Here is a 17,229-nt window from a genome sequence, read left to right on the forward strand (position 1 = left end):
GAGTCCCACGAACTTGTGCGACATGAACCAGGACTTGTTGGCTTTGTCCTTTTCCTTGCTGCGCTGCCTGCCGAAGCCGAAGAGCCGTCGCAAGCGCAGCGCTACCAGAAGCGCGATGCCCAGTGCTATAGCTCCTATCTGTGGATGCGCTTTCGTGAAGACGACCGCGGCGCGCGCGATGTTCGTTCCGCTGCGCAGCGTGTCCATCGTCGCATAGCGCTTGAGCGTGTTCATCGGCAGTGCTTTGCTCTCAACCTCCCTCTCAACCTCTCACATGCGAAGAAAAAAAAGCCTGGTTGCACCAAGAGCGGCCCGGGATAAAACCCCAGGCACGTCATGCCGGGTTCCTCGATCGCGGGCCCGGCACCCACCCACCCACCTCCTGGCCAATCAGGGACCTCCTTTTCGTTAGTTACCTTCAAGTTGCCGCTCGCCGAATCGCCACAACGCGCGCGCGGGACCGCGGGACCGCGCGGCGCCGCGGGCGGCGAAATGCTCGCGTCCTCGTGTCTGCTGCGCGGCGAGGGTCGGAGTAGGCGCTGCCACGGGCGCACGCGCGCATCGAGGCGCGACGAGCGGACCGCCAAGGCGCGTGTCGCCGGCCCTGCGCCCTTGCGCAGCGCGCGCGGAGTACACCGTGACCGGCGCGGCAGCGCGGCGCGCGCGCGCGCGCGCGCGCGCGCGCGACCTACCAGTAAGCACTCAGTACACCCTGCGATTTCCAAATCCGGGCCCCGGGCCCCACCCACCCACCTCGGCATGACGTTCGAATCTTTTGTCCGTGGGTGGCCCGTGGTTGCACAAGTGGTTGCACTTCTGGTTGCCGCGGCAGAGAAATTATTATTATTATTGGTGATTTAGCGTCGGAGGAGCCGCATGCCCAAGAGCACACACGGCCTGTAGGCCTCGGACGGAAGAAGTTGAAGTAGGTGGGGCAGCTGCCCCCCAGCAGGGGCCGAAGGCCCACGGGGGGAGGATCAGCCTCCCCGGCGCCACAAGTGGCGAAGCCCCGAAGGGCGAGAAAAAAAAGGGGGGGGGGGGGGGAGAGCCCGAGAGGCAAGGGAAGGGGGAGGGGGAGGTGGCCGGGGCAAATTGAGGTGCAAGACGCCACAAGTCCCATGATGCCCATTCCACAGGGACAAGTTAACACCGCTCGAAGACGCGGTACATGCGCTCGAGGCTCGTGAGCTTGATGACGGCGTCGGCGTCGGCGAGGTCCTCGGGCGGGAGGAGGAGCGTCTTGAGCGCGGGGAGGATGGACGTCTTGAGGACGGCCTCCGCGCGCTCGTTGAGGACCTTCTCGTCGGCGTCGTCGCTCGGGAGCGTCGCGTAGCAGGTGCCCAGGGCCCGCGCGACGTTCTCGAAGCAGGCCTTCTCGTAGCGCCACTCCGTGTCGTTGGCGAGGACCCAGAGGAACCGCGGGATCGCCGACGGCTCCGGCACGTACTCGCGCAGGAGCTCGGGCATGCCCAGCAGCAGGCCCTTCTCCGCGTCGATCTTGACGCTAAAGTACTCCTCGAGCATGGCGGCCTTGGACCCGAGCGTCGCCGCGGCCTTGGCCGCGTCGGCCGCGGCCGACGCCTCCGTCCGGTCCGGCTCCTCGCTGCGGAGGTGCGCGGCCATGAGAAAGGCGAGATCGCCCGGCGGGTCGAACTCGATCGTCGGCGCCTCGCCGAACTGGCGGATCGCGAGCTGGTAGAAGAGCTCGACGGACAGCGCGCCCGTGTTCGCGAGCGCCAAGTGCGTGCCGTGCTGGATGATGGTCCAGTGCGCGTCGTAGTGGCCCACGAGCACGTGCTGCCGCATGGCCTCGGCGGACTGGACGCCCGGCCGCCGCGCGCGGATCGCGTCGAGGAGCTCGCGGACGCTGTCGTACTTGCACGCGGTCTCCCGGACCGCGAGCTCGTACTGCTTCTTGAGCAGGCCGCCGTCGGCGGAGACGACGGCGCCGCACTCCTCGCACATCTGGGTGCCCTTGGCGAGCTGCTCGTAGGCGAAGGAGAACGCGCCGGGCACCGTCGCGAGGTTCTCGTCCTTGCGCGCGCCGCACTTGGAGCAGAAGCCGACGCCGCCGCCGCCGCCGTCGCGCGCGACGGGCGCCGCGCGGAACGACGCCGTGCCCCCCTCCCGCGACACCGTGAGCTCCGGCGCCTCGTCGGGCGCCGGCGCGGCCCGCCGCCGCAACCGCTTCGGCGCCGCCTCCGCGTCGTCGTCGTCGTCGTCGCCCGCCGGCGGCGCGGCCGCGCCGTCGTCGTCGTCGTCGTCGCCCGCCGGCGCGTCGTCGTCGTCGTCGTTGGCCGACGACGGCGGCGCGGTCTCCTGCGTCGACGGCGGCGGCGCGCCGTCGCCCTGGGGCGACCACGACTTGCTCGGCGAGTGGCGGAAGGGCCGCGCGGGCGACGGCCGGTCCGCGCGCCGCGTCCGCCGCGCGACGGGCGACGCGGGCGACGGCGCCGCGCCGTCGTCGTCGTCGTCGTCCGCGGGCGACGACTCCGCGTCCGGCGGCGGCGGCGGCGGCGCGTAGTCGTCGTCGTCGTCGTCCTGGGACGGCCGGGGCCAGAGCGGCTCCGTGTTGCCGACGACGGCGGCCGGCGGCGGCGCGCGCTTCCGCTGGCTCGGCGAGAAGAAGGCGTCCATGCGCTGGTCCCGCGGGTCCGTGCGGATCATCTTCTCCGGCCGCTGGCTCAGGGACGGCTCCTTGCGCGGCTGGCTCGGCCGCGGCGCCGCGTCCTGCGACAGCGAGCCCCGCGACGGCGAACTCTGCGACCCGCCGGACGTCTTCCGCCGCTTCGGCGACGCCGTGAGCTTCCGGTCGCTCAGGTCCGCGATGCGCATCTCGTGGGCCGTCTCGGCGACGAGCTTCTCCAGGTGGCAGCGGATCGTGTCGAGGATGGGCGCCTCGTAGAGGAACGCGACCTCCTTTTTCGTCGGGTGCACGTTGACGTCGACGTGGTGCCCCGGCACGTCGATCGCGAGGTACGCGAAGGGCTTGGCCTTGCCCCGGCTCCCCAGGCCGTCGGCGGCGTCGGCCGACGCCGCGTAGGCCTCGTCGACCATGCGCTTGAAGGCCGCGGACTCGACGAGGCGGTCGTTGACGAAGAGCGTGAACCGCCTCGCGGCGTCGCGCGCGGTCGGCGTCGCGCCGAGCGTCGAGTGCTCGCGGGCGCGGCGGCTCACGAAGCCGCGGCACGCGAACTCGCAGGCGTGCTCGCCGCCGTCGTCCTGCGTGCACACGTCCGGGTCGTCGCCGGGCTTGCGCGCGCAGGAAAATTCCCGGACGTCGTCGGCGACCGCGCCGTGGACCGCGCGGATGGCCGCGAGCGTGTCGCCGCCGGCGACGTTGACGTCGCAGGCGCCGTGGGCCTTGCGGCAGCTCACGGACACGCCGCGGCCCGCGTAGTGGACCGCGTAGGCGCCGCAGACGCGGCTCACGAAGTGGTACTGGTCCGCGGCGGACGCCGCCATGGCCCGGCGCCGCGTGGGCATGTTGTAGAACAGGTCCTCCACGGTGATGGTCGTGCCGTCGGCGCCGGCGCAGGGCGTCGGCCCGTCGACGGGCTCGCCGTCGCGGTACGCGCACCGGTAGGCGCACGCGCCGTCGCGCGTCTTCGTGAGGATCGAGAGCTTGGCCACGTGGGAGATGGACGCGAGGGCCTCGCCGCGGAAGCCGAAGCTTTGGATGGACTGGAGGTCCTCGAAGGTCCGGAGCTTGGACGTCGCGTGGCGCACGCAGAGCAGCTTGAGGTCCGCCTTGCGGACGCCGGAGCCGTCGTCGCTCACGCGGAGCAGCTTCACGCCGCCCTCGGCGACGCTCACGGCGATGGTGCGCGCGCCGGCGTCGATGGCGTTCTCGAACATCTCCTTGAGCGCGTTGCCCGGCCGCGCGACGACCTCGCCGGCGGCGATGCGGTCGATGGTCGCGCGGTCCAGGGGCACGATGGCCTGCGGCGGCGGCGGCGGCGGCGGCGCGGCGTCTTCCTGTTCGGGTTGCTCCGCGGGCGGCTCGGCGTCCGACGACGCGGCGTCGGAGGCGGCAGGCGCCTCTTTTACACTCGAGGGTCTGCGCTTGGGCGCCATGCGCGCGCGCGCTCAAAAATTCACCTTCGGCCAGCGTTGCTCGTTGCAGTTCTTTTACAGTCCGACAGACCGCCAGCTCACTTGCTCGCGGCGGCGGCCCACTTCGCGGGCGTGAACGTCTTGAGGTTGAAGGCGTGGACCGCGCTGAGCTCGTCCTTCGCGGCGTCGTTGACGAGGCGGTGCTGCTTGAGGAGCGGGAGGCCCTCGAACTTGGCCGACACGATGGTGATCTTGAGTTTGGCGCCGCAGCCGTCGGACAGGTCCTCGACGGCGACGTGCGTCGCGTCGAGCGCGGCTTTAAGTTTTGCGGCGATGGGGTGCTCGCCGGCGCCGGCGTGGTCGTGGCCGCCGCAGCACGAGTGGTCGTGGCCGCCGTGGTCGTGGCCCGACGCCTCCTTCTTCTCGTGGCCGTGGCCGTGGCCGTGGCCGCGGTCCTCCGCCTTCTTCTCGTGGCCGTGGCCGTGGCCGTGGTCGTGGCCGCCCGCCTTTTCGTCGTGCGAGCCGTGGTCGTGGTCCATCGTGCACGTCGCGTGGTCGTGGCCGCCGTGGTCGTGGCTCGCGTGGTCGTGGCCGCCGTGGTCGTGGTCCGCCGTGCACGTCGCGTGGTCGTGGCCGCCGTGGCCGTGGTTCGCGTGGTCGTGGCCGCCGTGGCCGTGGTCCGCGGTGCACACCTTGCCGTCGCCGTGGTCGTGGCCGTGCGCGTGGTCCTCCGTGCAGTGCTCGTCCGTGCAGACCTTCTCCGCGTCCATCTTCCTCTTGGCCGCCTGCGCCTCCTCGAGGGACGTCTGCGGCTGCTGGTCCGGCACCGCCGCGCCCATGGACTTGAGCATGTCCGCCGCGCTCCCACTGAACATGAGGTTTTGCGACATCGCTGCGACGAATTCGCGGACGAACCGGTGCGAGGATGCGCGCACGAGTTGTGCGGATAGACGCGGACGAACTGGCGCGAGGACGCGAGGACGCGAGGCACGGGCACGACGAAGGAGCGCGCGCCGCTGCGGGAGCTGCCGCAAGCGTTCAGCGAGGGCAAAGATGCATGCTTGATTGTCAAGTTGACAGCAACATATGCCTTCTAAGTAACGACAGCGCGGCTCTCACAACAGGGGGAGCCGCTGCCGCGCGGCGCCGGGGCTCTCAACCATGGCGCCGGAGTACAACGAGGCGGTGGAGATGATGCGCGCGAAGCTGGGCGCGGCCCAGCGGTCCCAGATGAGCGCGCTGCTCGAGGGCATCGAGGCCATCATGACGCAGCAGCAGGAGCAGGCGTCGAAGCTCACGAGCCTCGCGGCGCACCTCGAGACGCGCTTCATGGACCTCGACGCCAAGTTCAGCAAGAAGATCCCGCGGGAGGTGGAGCGGGCGACGAAGGACTGCGTGAACCGCGTGACGACGCTCGAGGAGGAGATGGAGGGCTGCTGGAGCCACGTCGAGATGATCATCGACTCGCTCAAGGCGGGGAGCAAGAAGCGCGCGCAGGCGCTCCAGGGGAACGTCGTCGCCAAGCTCTTCGGCAGCGGCCACCTCAGCGAGGAGCAGCGCCTCGAGCGCGCCGTGACCATGCTGCAGAAGCGCATCCGCGACTTCCTCGTGAAGCGCGGCCGCGGGTCCATCGTGCAATTCCGCGGCGAGGCCCCGGCGCCCGAGCACCCGCCCATGGAGGACGACGACGACTCCGAGTACGAGTCCTACAGCTCGGAGGAGTCCGAGTCCGACAGCGACGCCGACACCGACGACGAGGACGGCCCGGACTTCGACGACGGCCTCGGCGGCTCCGACGAGGCGCGGCGGCACCGCTACCTCCAGCGCAAGGCCGACCGGCGCAACCGGCGCAAGGAGAAGGGCATCAAGTCGGCGGCGCGGCGCACGAAGCGCGTGCGGCGCACGCGCAAGATCACCAAGTTCGCGTCCAAGCTCGGCGTCTCCGCGTCGCCGGAGAACGACGCGCCCCGCGAGTACAACCCGCGGAAACAGCTCATCGACGAGGACGAGGACGCGGACCTGCTGGACGCGCCGGGGGAGCACAAGCGCGTCACGGCGCGGCCCAACAAGTGGCGGCCGTCCATGCTCAACTCCCACGGCGCCATGTCCGAGGAGGAGCGCAAGATGTTCGAGGCCGCGGGGAAGCCCATCGTCGTGCCCGTCGCGCTGAGCGACGACGGCGAGCCCCTCGACATCCCCAAGCCCCAGCCCTACCAGTCGCCGCGCGTCGACGAGCACGGCGTGAAACTCTTCTTCGACGGCTACGGCGGCTGGGCCAAGGAGGAGGACGTCGAGGAGCAGCGCGCCGCCAAGCACGCGGAGCGCCAGCACCTGCTCCTGAAGGCGGAGGCGGAGCGAGCGGACCGCGAGGCGCACCCGGAGAAGTACGCGGCCGCGGACGCCCCGGCCGAGGCCGCGGGCCGCAAGAAGATGGGCAAGACGCTCATGGGCCGGCTGAAGAACGCGAAGATCAAAGTGAAGATGGCCGTCAAGCTCGGCGTCGCGGGCACGAACACGCACAAGAAGGCGCCCCTGCGCAAGGCCCTCAGCCTCGGCCAGGACGGCAAGAAGTCGTTCATGGGCCTCGACGACATCGTCGACGACGGCAAGCTCGCGGAGCGCGTCGTCAAGATCGAGCAGGAGCTCGCGACGCGCCTGAAGAACCTCGAGAAGCTCGCGAACGACACCGCGGGCAAGCAGGACGCGCTCAACGAGGGCCTGGACACGACGGTCGACGACGTCAAGGCGCAGATGAGCTCGCTCCAGGGCGTCGTCGACCCCATCGCGATCCGCGCCGCGGAGCTCACGGTGAGCCGCCACCTCGAGCAGCACTTCGGCGGCGGGTCGTCCGTGCTCGAGCTCCGCCACGACATCGACGCCGTGACCCGCTTCGCGGACCAGCTCCAGGTCCGCTGCGAGAAGGCCCTCGTCGAGGCGAACGCGGAGCGCGCGCTCGCGCGCGAGCGCCGCCGCGACGAGCTCGAAAAGCGGCTCAGATGCGTCGAGGCCCTCGACGCCGTGCGCGACTCTTTCGGCGCGCGCAAGGCCAAGGTCAAGCACGGCGAGCCGCTGACGCCCGGCGAGGCGTCCGCGCAGAACTTCCTCCACTTCCTCGACGAGGGCTGCGGCGGCGCGCTCCGCCAGCTGCCGTCCCAGGGCGAGCTCCAGACCGCCCTCGCCTTCCAGGCGGAGCCCGGCGACCCCGAGCCGGACGCGCCGCCGCTCGCGCCGTCGACGCTTCTCCGGCTCCGCGTCATCGCCGCGACCTTAGACCACTCCGTGGAGATGACCACTCTCAACATCCCCTTCCTCCACGGCGGCGCGCACCACGCGCAGACCATCGCCGACGGCGGCGCCCGGGGCGCGGACGAGACGCCGCCGCTCCTCGGGCCCGGGGGCCTGCCCTGCGAGACGTGGGCCGAGGCGCTCGAGCTCGCGCTCGAGCGCGTCGTCGCGCTCCTCGACGGCCATGGTTCGGTGACGGCCGCGTGCCTCGACCTCGCGCGGCTCCGCGGCGAGTTCGACGCGTTCAGCGCGCGGCCCGAGCACCGGGACGTGCTCGTGGACGGCGAGAGCAGCGACTCCGACGGCGACGTCGCGCACAAGCACCACGGCGCGAAGCACCACGGCCACCACGAGCCCCCGAAGAAGCAGAAGAAGCAGCAGAAGAAGCTCAACGCGCAGCTCAAGCGCATGGCGTCGTCGCTCGACGCGCACGCGGACCCGCCCGATACCGAGGTCGACCGCGCGCGCGCGCGCCGCGAGTCCGTCGCCACGGAGCGCGACCGCACGCGCGTCTGGGAGGTCGCGAGCCGCTTCGTCGCCGGCTCCGGCGTCGAGGAGCTCGCGCCGTCGAGCGTCGCGGCCGACGCGATCAACGAGGACCGCGTCGCGCTCGAGAAGGCCATGCACGAGCTCGACCAGGTCCGCGTGCTCGCCCACCAGGGCAACCGCGAGGCGCAGCGCCTCGACTCGTGCCTCGAGGAGATGGTCGAGCAGATGCGCCACGGCTTCGCGTCGCGGTCCGAGATCCACCAGGTCGACGAGGCGCTCAAGGGCCTCGCGGCCATGTTCCGCGCGACGAAGGACGAGTCGGAGCACTCCAAGGCGGCCCTCAGCGAGTACGAGGCGGAGATGCAGGCCCTGAGCGACCAGGTGCGGTCCTCCGCCGCGCGGACGCCGCGCTACGCGCGGCTCGAGCGGCTCTTGGGCCGCAAGGCGGACCAGGACGACCTGGCCGAGTTCGAGCGGCGCTTGGACGAGCGCGTCGAGGCCGCGGCGCGCGCGAACCCGCACGACGACGGCGGCCTCTCCGGCGCGCTCAACGTCAAGTGCCTCGCGTGCAACCGGCCGTACTACGGCGACGGCGACGCGCCGGAGGAGGACCTGCGGCTCCAGGCCCACCTCCCGGCGCCGGAGGGGTACCAGGTGCGCATGCCCCCGGGCGCGCACCACGATCCCTTCGGCACCGCGGCGCCGGGCGTCCACGCGGGCGCCGGCGGCGGCGCGGTCGCCGGCGGCGGCGGCGCGCTCGTGCGCGGCCTCGGCGACGGCCCGCCGCGGAATTTCCGCCTCGGCGAGCGGGCCGACTACGAGCCCTTCAGCGACCAGATCAAGGGCACGAACGTCATCGCGCCGAAGCGCGCGCCCTACGAGTCGCCGCAGCGGCGGGCCGTCGAGCTCTCGCGCGACATGCGCATCGCGCTCGAGGACAGCGGCACGGTCGTCGGCGGCCACGCGGGCGGCGGCCACCTCAAGCCCCTCCACAAGAAGCGCGCCGCGCGGCGGCCCGGCGCCGGCGGCCTCGCGCAGTCCGGCTCCGAGAACTTCCTCACGGGGCCGACCTACGTCCCGGGCGCGCCCATGGACCGCGGCGCGCCCTTCGCCAACAGGGGCGCCGGCGGGAGGAACGTGTCCTTCTCGCCGTCGTCGAAGTAACCTTGTTTGGTCGTGTGCTCGCGCACATGAGTCGCGGCTTTTTGCGTGCCGTCTTCGGGGCCGGATGCGATGTTGAAGTTAAGTTGCTGTCTTCGTTTGCCTCCGATGGCTGCCCCATGAGCCTCTTCGCAGCCTGCCGCGCGCCGCCGCCGCAGCCGGTCGTCGACGCGCCGCCGTCATGATCACGATTGGCTGCCCATGAGCCTCTTCGCAGCCTGCCGCGCGCCGCCGCCGCAGCCGGTCGTCGACGCGCCGCCGCCGCCGCGGCGCCGCGCGTCGTCCTCCGGCCGCGCGCGCTCGCTCGACGAGTCCAGCGCCGCCGCGAAGGCGCCGCCTGCCGCGAATAGCCCCGGCATCAGTCGCGTCGACGTCCTGTGCGAGTGCCTGTCCCTCTACGCCGTGCTCACGGGCGCCGCGTGGGTCGTCGCGCGGCGCTGGCTGGGCTGGACGCACGCCGAGTGCCTCGCGCTCCGGCGGCTGCGCGCCGGGGACCCGCTCGCGCTCGACCCGGGCGGGCGCGCGCTGCGCCTGCCCTTCGCGGCCGTTTCGACCGTCGCCGTGCTCCGGACCTGCTGGCGCCACCGCGAGCCCGCGCCGCTCGCCGTCGCGCACGCGGCCGCGCTCTGCGCCGCGCAGCTGTGCGGCCTCGCCTGGGCGGTCGCGGTGTCCTGCCTCGGCGCGAAGAAGCGGGAGCTCAAGTGGCTCCTGCGCGCGCACGAGTTCGGCGGGGAACCCGCGGCGGCCCTGCTTTTGGCCCTCGCGTCGCTCGTCCGCCGCGCGGCGGTCCACCGGCCGTGGCGCAGACCCGCGCGCTTCCGCGGCGTCAAGCGCAAGATGGGCTACACGGCGGGCTCGTTGGTCCCCCTCTCCATCGTGCTGTCCTGGGACTTCTGGTCCGGATTTGCTGTGGCCGCGGTCGCGCGATGCCGGCAGGCGCTCCGCGAGCCCCCGGAGCGGCGGCGGAGCCGGTCTAGCGCGTCTTAATTAAAAATAGTCCTCCCTCGACGCGCCGATCGCGTGGCACTGCGCCGCTGCGTCCAGCGCCCAGTCCTGGCCGGCGCAGAGCGTCGTCGTCGCCGCGCGCGCGCCGGCCTTGCAGCCGCACGTGAAGTAGCCCGAGAAGCCGCAGGTCCGTCCGAAGCCTTCGGCCGTCGTGACGCACGCGTACTCGACGTTCGAGTCCGCGTCCCGGGCGGCGGCGGCCTGGGCGCCGTCGCAGCACGCCGCGCAGGCGAAGCAGACCTCGAGCGCGTCCTCGCACGTCGACGCGGACGTCGGCACGTCCTCGCAGGTCAGGCCTCGCCGGACCGTCGGCACCGGGGTCACGGTCGGCGGGAACGACTCGGTCGGCTGGAAGGACGGGTAGGGCGTGGGCGAAGGGGAGGGGTCGACGCTCGGGGAGGGCGATGGGGCGCCGCTCGGGAGCGAGCTCGGGGCGGCCGACGGCGAAGACGAGGGCGCGGCGCTGGGCGCCGCCGACGGCGAGGATGAGGGCGCTGCCGTGGGCGCCGCTGACGGGCTCGCCGTAGGCGCTGCCGACGGCGAGGATGAGGGCGCGGCCGTGGGCGCCGCCGACGGGCTCGCCGTAGGCGCGGCCGACGGCGAAGACGAGGGCGCGGCCGTGGGCGCCGCCGACGGGCTCGCGGTGGGCGCGGCCGACGGCAAAGACGAGGGCGCGGCCGTAGGCGCGCCGCTGGGGAGGGCGGACGGCTCCGAAGTCGAGGGAATCGGCGTGGGCAGCATGGTCGGGAGCGCGCTGGGCGCGGCGCTGGGCGCGGCGCTCGGGAGCGAGCTCGGGCTGGCGGACGGGCTGGCGGACGGACTTGCCGTGGGCGCTGCCGACGGAGTCGACGACGGGGCGGCCGACGGCGTAGACGAGGGCGCGGCGCTGGGCGCTGCCGACGGCAAGGATGAGGGCGCGGCCGTGGGCGCCGCCGATGGGCTCGCGCTGGGCGCAGCACTCGGCAAAGAGCTCGGCCTTGAGCTCGGCGCTCCACTCGGCAACGAAGACGGACAGGAAGAAGGCGACGGGGTTGGCACTTGTGCCAGCGCTAGCGACCAGCAGAAGATTGCGCAGAGGAGTACGCCGCGCTGGGTGCGCATGGATGCCGCGCAACCCATGCTTGCGAAACGCAATTACAGTTCAGCATCAGTTCAACCACGCCCTCCGCGCGCCATGGTCTTTTGAGCTGAGAGCCTCTCTTGACCGATACTGAGCCTCGCGTTGCGCCTCCGCCCACGCGCCGCTGACCGTCCGCAGCGCATCGACGCCGCGCGCCTGTTCTTCGAGTCGCGGCCGATCGAGCGCGCGTGGTCCGGGCATGGAGGAATTGGTGGAGGCTGCTAGGCGTGCGATAAAGGGAAACGACGAAGCCGCGCTGCGCGACGCGATACGCCGCGGCGCCGACGTGAACGGGATGGTACCTTGCACAAACCAAACCACGGGAGCGCGCCGCGGCCATTTCCCCTTGCTGAGTCTCGCGGCGTCCAAAGGGCTTGCGGGGATGTGCGAAATACTCTTGGCCGAAGGAGCAGATGCGAGCATCGGTTCCACAACAAACGGCTGGGACGCTCTCCATACTGCCGCTGACAGCACTACCTGCGTGCGTGTTCTTCTGCGAGCGGGCGCGGACCCAAACTCTCGATCAGACACTGGCGGGAGTCCTCTTCACGCCGCGTCTAACAAAGGATGCGTTCATGCCGCTGAACTCCTCATCGCCGCGGGCGCGAACCTGGAAGCGAGGAACCAACACGGCTACACCCCGCTGCGTTATGCCATCTTCAAAGGTCACCGCGAGGTCGCCCTGACGCTGCTCCGCGCCGGCGCGGCCATCACAGCCTTGCGCGCGGCATGGATCACCCCAGAAAACAAAGCCCTCCACGACTACATGATCGAGGTCCTCCACGACGGCGGCTGGAACGCGCGCGTCGAACGGCACCGCCGCCCGCTCATGAGCATCCTGTCCAACCTCGCGCTCCCCCACGACGCGCTCCGCGTCATCCTCTCCTTTTGGTCCCCGCCGGGCGGCCGCTAAGCTCGGCGAATGTGTTTAGGGGGGGGAACTGGAATACTTCTCGCGCGTGACACCGCCGTCTGGCGCGACACAAGCCCGAGCCCTCCCCCCGACGACGTCCGCGGCGACGCGCGCCCGCGGAAAGCCCGAACTACCCCGCGGGGCAGCTGCGACACTCGACCCATCATAGCGCGCTATGCAGCCCGGGCGCGTCGCCGGGCTCTCGCTCGTCGGGGGCCTCCCGCGCGGGGAGGAACTCCGGGAACTCCGGGATGAAGCCCGGCTGCGGCTTCGCGGGATCGCCGGAGCAGCAGAGCATCATGTTCAGCAGCTGCTGCCGGTCGTCCGGTTCGGCTGGTCGCATGACCTTCTCCGCGACGGCGCTGCCGCACTCGAAGGCTTCGCCTTCCGTGAAGGCGTCCTTGCCGCGCGCCGCCGCGCAGTGCTCGAGGATCATGTCGATGCTCACCTCGATGCGGAAGACGAGGAAAATGTACTCGGGGAAGTCCAGCGACTCCATGTGCGTGCCGCCCTCCGCGAGCTGCGCAAAGGTCGCGGCGGCCTCCTCCCGGGACTTGACGGCCGTCGACGCGCTCGGCTGGAAGAGCCCGTCGGCGCACAGGGGCGACGCGGGACTGCAGGGCGGCGGCGGCGGTTCGTCGGTCATGGCACAGCCCGGGCAGCGCGGAGCAGCCTATCCGGACGGCTACTCGCAATCCATTCTATCCGGACGCCTGCCCGCAACCATTGGAAGCCAGGCGAGGGCAACACAACCAAACTTGGCCCTTCTTGAAGGTGACGAGTGCGATCGATCGACCTTCCGTCGGGGACGCTGCCCCGGGGTTTAGGCGGCGTCGGCTGCCCCGCGGCGGGTCATGGTCCAGGGCTGCGCCCAGGTCGACGAGACGTACTGCGAGCATGTGACCTGGTACGTCTCGCCCGCGTCCCGGCGCCGTCGCGCGCGCTTCTCCACCGGCGATGTCGTAGGGGGATCATCGGCGACCAATTCAAGGTCGCGACCATCCTCTTTGCGCTCATCATGGGCGTCGCCATCGTCGTCTGCTTCGTCCTCGAGGTCTGGGAGCGGGTCCATGCCGCGCGGTCCGAACGGAGCGGCAAGGGCACCGTGGAGGTGCAGGACGAGAGCCGGAGCGGCGGCGAGGAGGACCGGCGGCACGCGCCCTTCCACGAGGGCGACGAGCGCGTCGGCGCGGGCCGCCTGAAGGGGACGCTCCTCGAGGCCGTCGCCCTGCGGCTCCAGCGGCCCGCGTTCACGCTGTCGCGCGCGAAGATCCTGCGCCACACGAGCCTGCTCTTCCGCGCGCGCGACTGGCTCGACCTGCTCAACCTCGTCAGCTCCTGCGTCGTCGTCGTCAACTGGGCGCGGAAGACCTACGTGCGCCGCGTGACCGTGACGTCGCAGCGCGTCGACCTGCCCTGCGCGTGCTGCATCGCGCTCAGCCTCCTCTACGACTACTGCCTCCACCAGGGCAGGAAAAGAGTGCGAAATTCCCAAAGGCTCCTCTCTCGGCCGTTTTCCAGTCGTTTCGGCTGATTTTTGGAGGAGCGATCATCTCTCGGAGCGGTCTCGAAGCGTCGATGCTTTTTCCGGAACGCGCGCGCGCGGATAACTCACGTCGAAGCGACGTTGAATCTCTCTTTTCCCGCGCAGGCCTCCACGGCGGCTGGACGCTCGCGTCGCCGCGCGCGTTCTTCGACTACCTGACCATGGGCCCGTTGCTCTTCGACAAACGCGTGTCCGGCGGCGCGACGGGCCGCGGCGCGTGGTTCACGCTCGCGTACCTCCAGAGCGGCCAGGTCATCCGCATCGTGGCCATGTGCGACCGCGAGCGGCGCTTCGGCGACGTGCTGAGCGAGGTGCAGTCGTCCGTGCTGAACGTGGCCGTGGAGTTCTGCGGGGTCATGGTGCTCCTGAGCGGGACGACCTACGCGCTCGAGCTGTTGGGGGACCCGCCGGGCTACGAGGACAGTTACGTGTCCGTCGGGTCCGACTCGATGGGCCAGATCTCCTTCTTCCAGATGATCTACTACACGTTCATCACCATGTCGACGGTGGGCTACGGCGATTATTCGCCCGCGACGGTCTTCGGGCGCCTCTTCATCTTCGTGTCCGTCATCGTCGGCGTCACGCTCTTCTCGTCGTCCGTGGCGACGTTTGTCGAGCTGAGCCGGCTCCGCGCGTCGGGCGCGGGCGCCTACCGGAGCCACAAGACGCGGGGCCACGTCCTCGTCGTCGGGTCCGGCGTCGGCTGCGGCAGCCGCTTCGCCGTCGAGTCGTTCCTCAAGGCGCTCGTCGGGCCCACGCGTTCGAAGGTGCCCGAGGTCGTCTTCATGGCCCACGCGCCCCGGAGCCACGCGGTCACGGAGCTGCAGGCCGAGCCCTGGGGCGCGCTGCTCCACTACTTCGTCGGGTCGCCGCTCCTGCCCAGGGATCTGGAGCGCGTCGCCTGCGGCGACGCGCGCATGGTCTTCGTGATCCCGAACATCTCGTCGAAGAACCCGGACGAGGAGGACGAGCGGAACATCCTCCGGGCGGCGGCCGTGCGCCGCGCGTACCCGGCGGCGCCGCTCCGCCTCGTGCTCCTGCGGCTCCGGAAGCGGTCGTTGGCGGCGGACGTGGGCATCCCGGCGGCGTCCTGCTACGCCTTCAACGACCTCAAGGCGTCGCTCCTCGCGACGGCCAGGGCAGCAAAAGAGAGCGAACTTCCCAACTTCAAAGGCTCCGATCTCGGCCGTTTTCCACTCGTTTTGGCTGATTTTTGGACGAGCGATCATCTCTCGGAACGGCCTCGGAGCGTCGATGTTTTTTTCGGAACACGCGCGCGCGGAACACTCACGTTGAAGAGACGTTGAATCACCCTTTTGCTGCCCAGGCGACGGCGGTCCACTCCGTCGGCGCGAGCTCCCTCGTGCTGAACCTCGCGCTGCCGCCCATCGAGGCGCCGCCGGACCGCGACGACTACGGGCGGACGCTCGAGACGCTCCACCGGCTCTTCCCGGGGCTCGCGGCGCCAAACGACGAGCGGCCCGTGGACCGCTGGGTCTGCGAGTACGTCGCCGGCTCGGCGATCGCGCCCCACGGCTTTCTACCGGCGGACGCGCTCGTGGGGCGGACCTTCGGCGAGGCCGCGGCGGTCGTCGCCGTCGAATCCGGCGCGCTCCTACTGGCGGCGCAGGACCCGGCCACGGGGCTCTTCGCGCTCAACCCGCGGACTCAGGTCGTCGAGAGCGACACCGTGCTCTTCGCGCTCGCGGGCCACCGGTGCCTCGTGCTCGACGTCGCCGCGGCCGACAGCGAGGACCGCTGGGCGGCGGAGATGCGGCGCGTGCGCGCGGAGACGGCCCACGTCCACGAGGCCGCGGACCCGCTGGAGGAGCGCCGCGACGAGGGCGACGTCGTCGACGGGAAACGGACGCGGCTCCCGCGGGCCGCGTCGACGGTCAAGGCCATGAACCGCGCGGCCAAGTTCCGGGACAGGTTCCTCGCGCCGCCGGCGCTCGCGGGCCTCGTGCGCCACCGGTCGCGCATCCGGCTCGAGAACGCGGCCGCGCCGCCGACGACGCGGCATTTCGACCGGTCCGCGAGCCTGCCCGTCGAGCGCGAGACCAGCTTCCACCAGGACGCGGAGGACCTGCGGGACGTCGTCGACGACGGCGGCCACGTCGTCCTCGCCCTCCTCGGCGACCACCTCTGGCCCCAGGCCGAGAGCGTCATCGCGAAGTTCCGCGGCTCCGCGCCGACGCCCGTCGCAGTGTGGATTCCAACCACTGGTTTGGGTGGTCCCCACCAAACTTCAGAACTCTCTATCTCGGTCAAATCGAAGTCGATTCGGCTGATTTTTGGACGAATCGATTGCTCTCGTCAAGTCCTCGAAGCACAGCGAAAGAGTCTGGTCCGAGCCGTTCGATTACGCGCACATTGAAGTCGGGTTGAAGATTTGGAATCCACACAGGCCCGTCGTCGTCCTCGCGCCCTACGCGCCGACGCGCGAGCTCCCGCACCGGTCCTTCTTCGTCGCCGGCACGCCCAAGCGCCAGGCCGACCTCGCGCACGCGGGCGTCGCGACCTGCGCGCGCTTCGTCACCGTGGGCGCCAGGGCGGCAAAAGAGAGCGAACTTCCCAACTTCAAAGGCTCCGATCTCGGCCGTTTTCCACTCGTTTCGGCTGATTTTTGGACAAGCGATCATCTCTCGGAACGGTCTCGAAGCGTGGATGCTTTTTTCCGGAACGCGCGCGCGCGGCACACTCACGTTGAAGCGACGTTGAATCTCTCTTTTCCTGCGCAGGTGGGCGCGCTCGCCGCGCCGGACGTCGAGGAGCACCTCGCGGATTCGCAGAACGCGATCATCCAGTGCGTCGTCGAGAAGTTCCTGATAGCGGCGGGCAACGACGCCGCCGTCGTCGCCTACGACTGGAACTCGTCGGCGAACGTGCTCCAGCTCCGGGGGCGCCGCGACGACGGCGATGGCGGCGGCGACGGCGGCCGGCTCGCGGCGGACGAGGGCGAGGGCCGGCTCCACGCGCGCTACGTCGCGGGCGAGGTGCTGCCGCGGAGCGACGTCATGGGCGCCTACGCGCTGCCCTGCTTCGCGCCGGGCGCGCTCGAGGTCGTCGACGCGCTCCTCGTCGCGCGGCGCCGCGGCGACGCGACGCTGCGGATCGCGGCGCTGCCGCCGGCCTACGTGCGCCACCCCTACACGTCCCTGGCCATGGTCCTCATCGACCGCGGCGCCGTGCCCGTGGGCATGCTCCGCCGGCCGACGCCGGCGACCGCGGCGCTCGCGGCGTTCTACCCCGTGACGTGCAGCCCGCTCGAGCGCTACGCGCTTCGCGAGAGCGACCGCGTCGTCTTCGTGGCGTCCGACGACTGGGTCGCGGCGAACGGTGACCTCTGCGGGCCTCCGCCGCCCCGGGGCCCGCCGGGGTCCCCGCGGGCGGCGCCCGCGGCCGCGGACGCGGCGGACGCGCCCGCGGCGGCCGCGGAACCGGAGGACGCCGCGCCGCTGGAGCCGCCCGCGCCCGAGTCGCCGGAGCCGTCGCCGGACAGGGCCCACCTCGAGATCGAGAACGTCGGCGCGCCGCCGTCCGCCGCGGAGCCCGAGGACCTCACCTTCGACATGCTCCCCGCGCCGTCGCCGCCGGAGAACGGCGACGCGCTGTCCCAGTGGACGCGCCAGTCCTGGGGGCTCTCGTGTTAGC

At 71.3% G+C, this 17,229-nt stretch overlaps 2 protein-coding genes across 2 annotated transcripts; both read right to left on the reverse strand.

Moving 5' to 3' along the window:
• Positions 1–1,143: 1,143 nt before the first annotated feature.
• Positions 1,144–4,077, reverse strand: AURANDRAFT_55239 (hypothetical protein; the record flags this gene model as incomplete). Its single annotated transcript, XM_009042689.1, has 6 exons — positions 1,144–1,809; positions 1,955–1,983; positions 2,186–2,349; positions 2,450–2,683; positions 2,738–3,112; positions 3,191–4,077. The coding sequence occupies 6 exons, from the start codon at positions 4,075–4,077 to the stop codon at positions 1,144–1,146; spliced, it is 2,355 nt and encodes a 784-aa protein (XP_009040937.1).
• A 98-nt stretch (positions 4,078–4,175) lies between these two features.
• On the reverse strand, positions 4,176–4,400 carry AURANDRAFT_9414 (hypothetical protein; the record flags this gene model as incomplete). The annotated part of the gene is made up of 1 exon (XM_009042688.1): positions 4,176–4,400. A coding segment is annotated over one exon (225 nt), but the record flags the coding sequence as incomplete, so codon positions are not given.
• Between the last annotated feature and the right edge of the window lie 12,829 nt (positions 4,401–17,229).

This window comes from Aureococcus anophagefferens (genome assembly GCF_000186865.1).
Source record: "Aureococcus anophagefferens unplaced genomic scaffold AURANscaffold_35, whole genome shotgun sequence".
In the NCBI taxonomy this organism is placed as follows: Eukaryota; class Pelagophyceae; order Pelagomonadales; family Pelagomonadaceae; genus Aureococcus; species Aureococcus anophagefferens.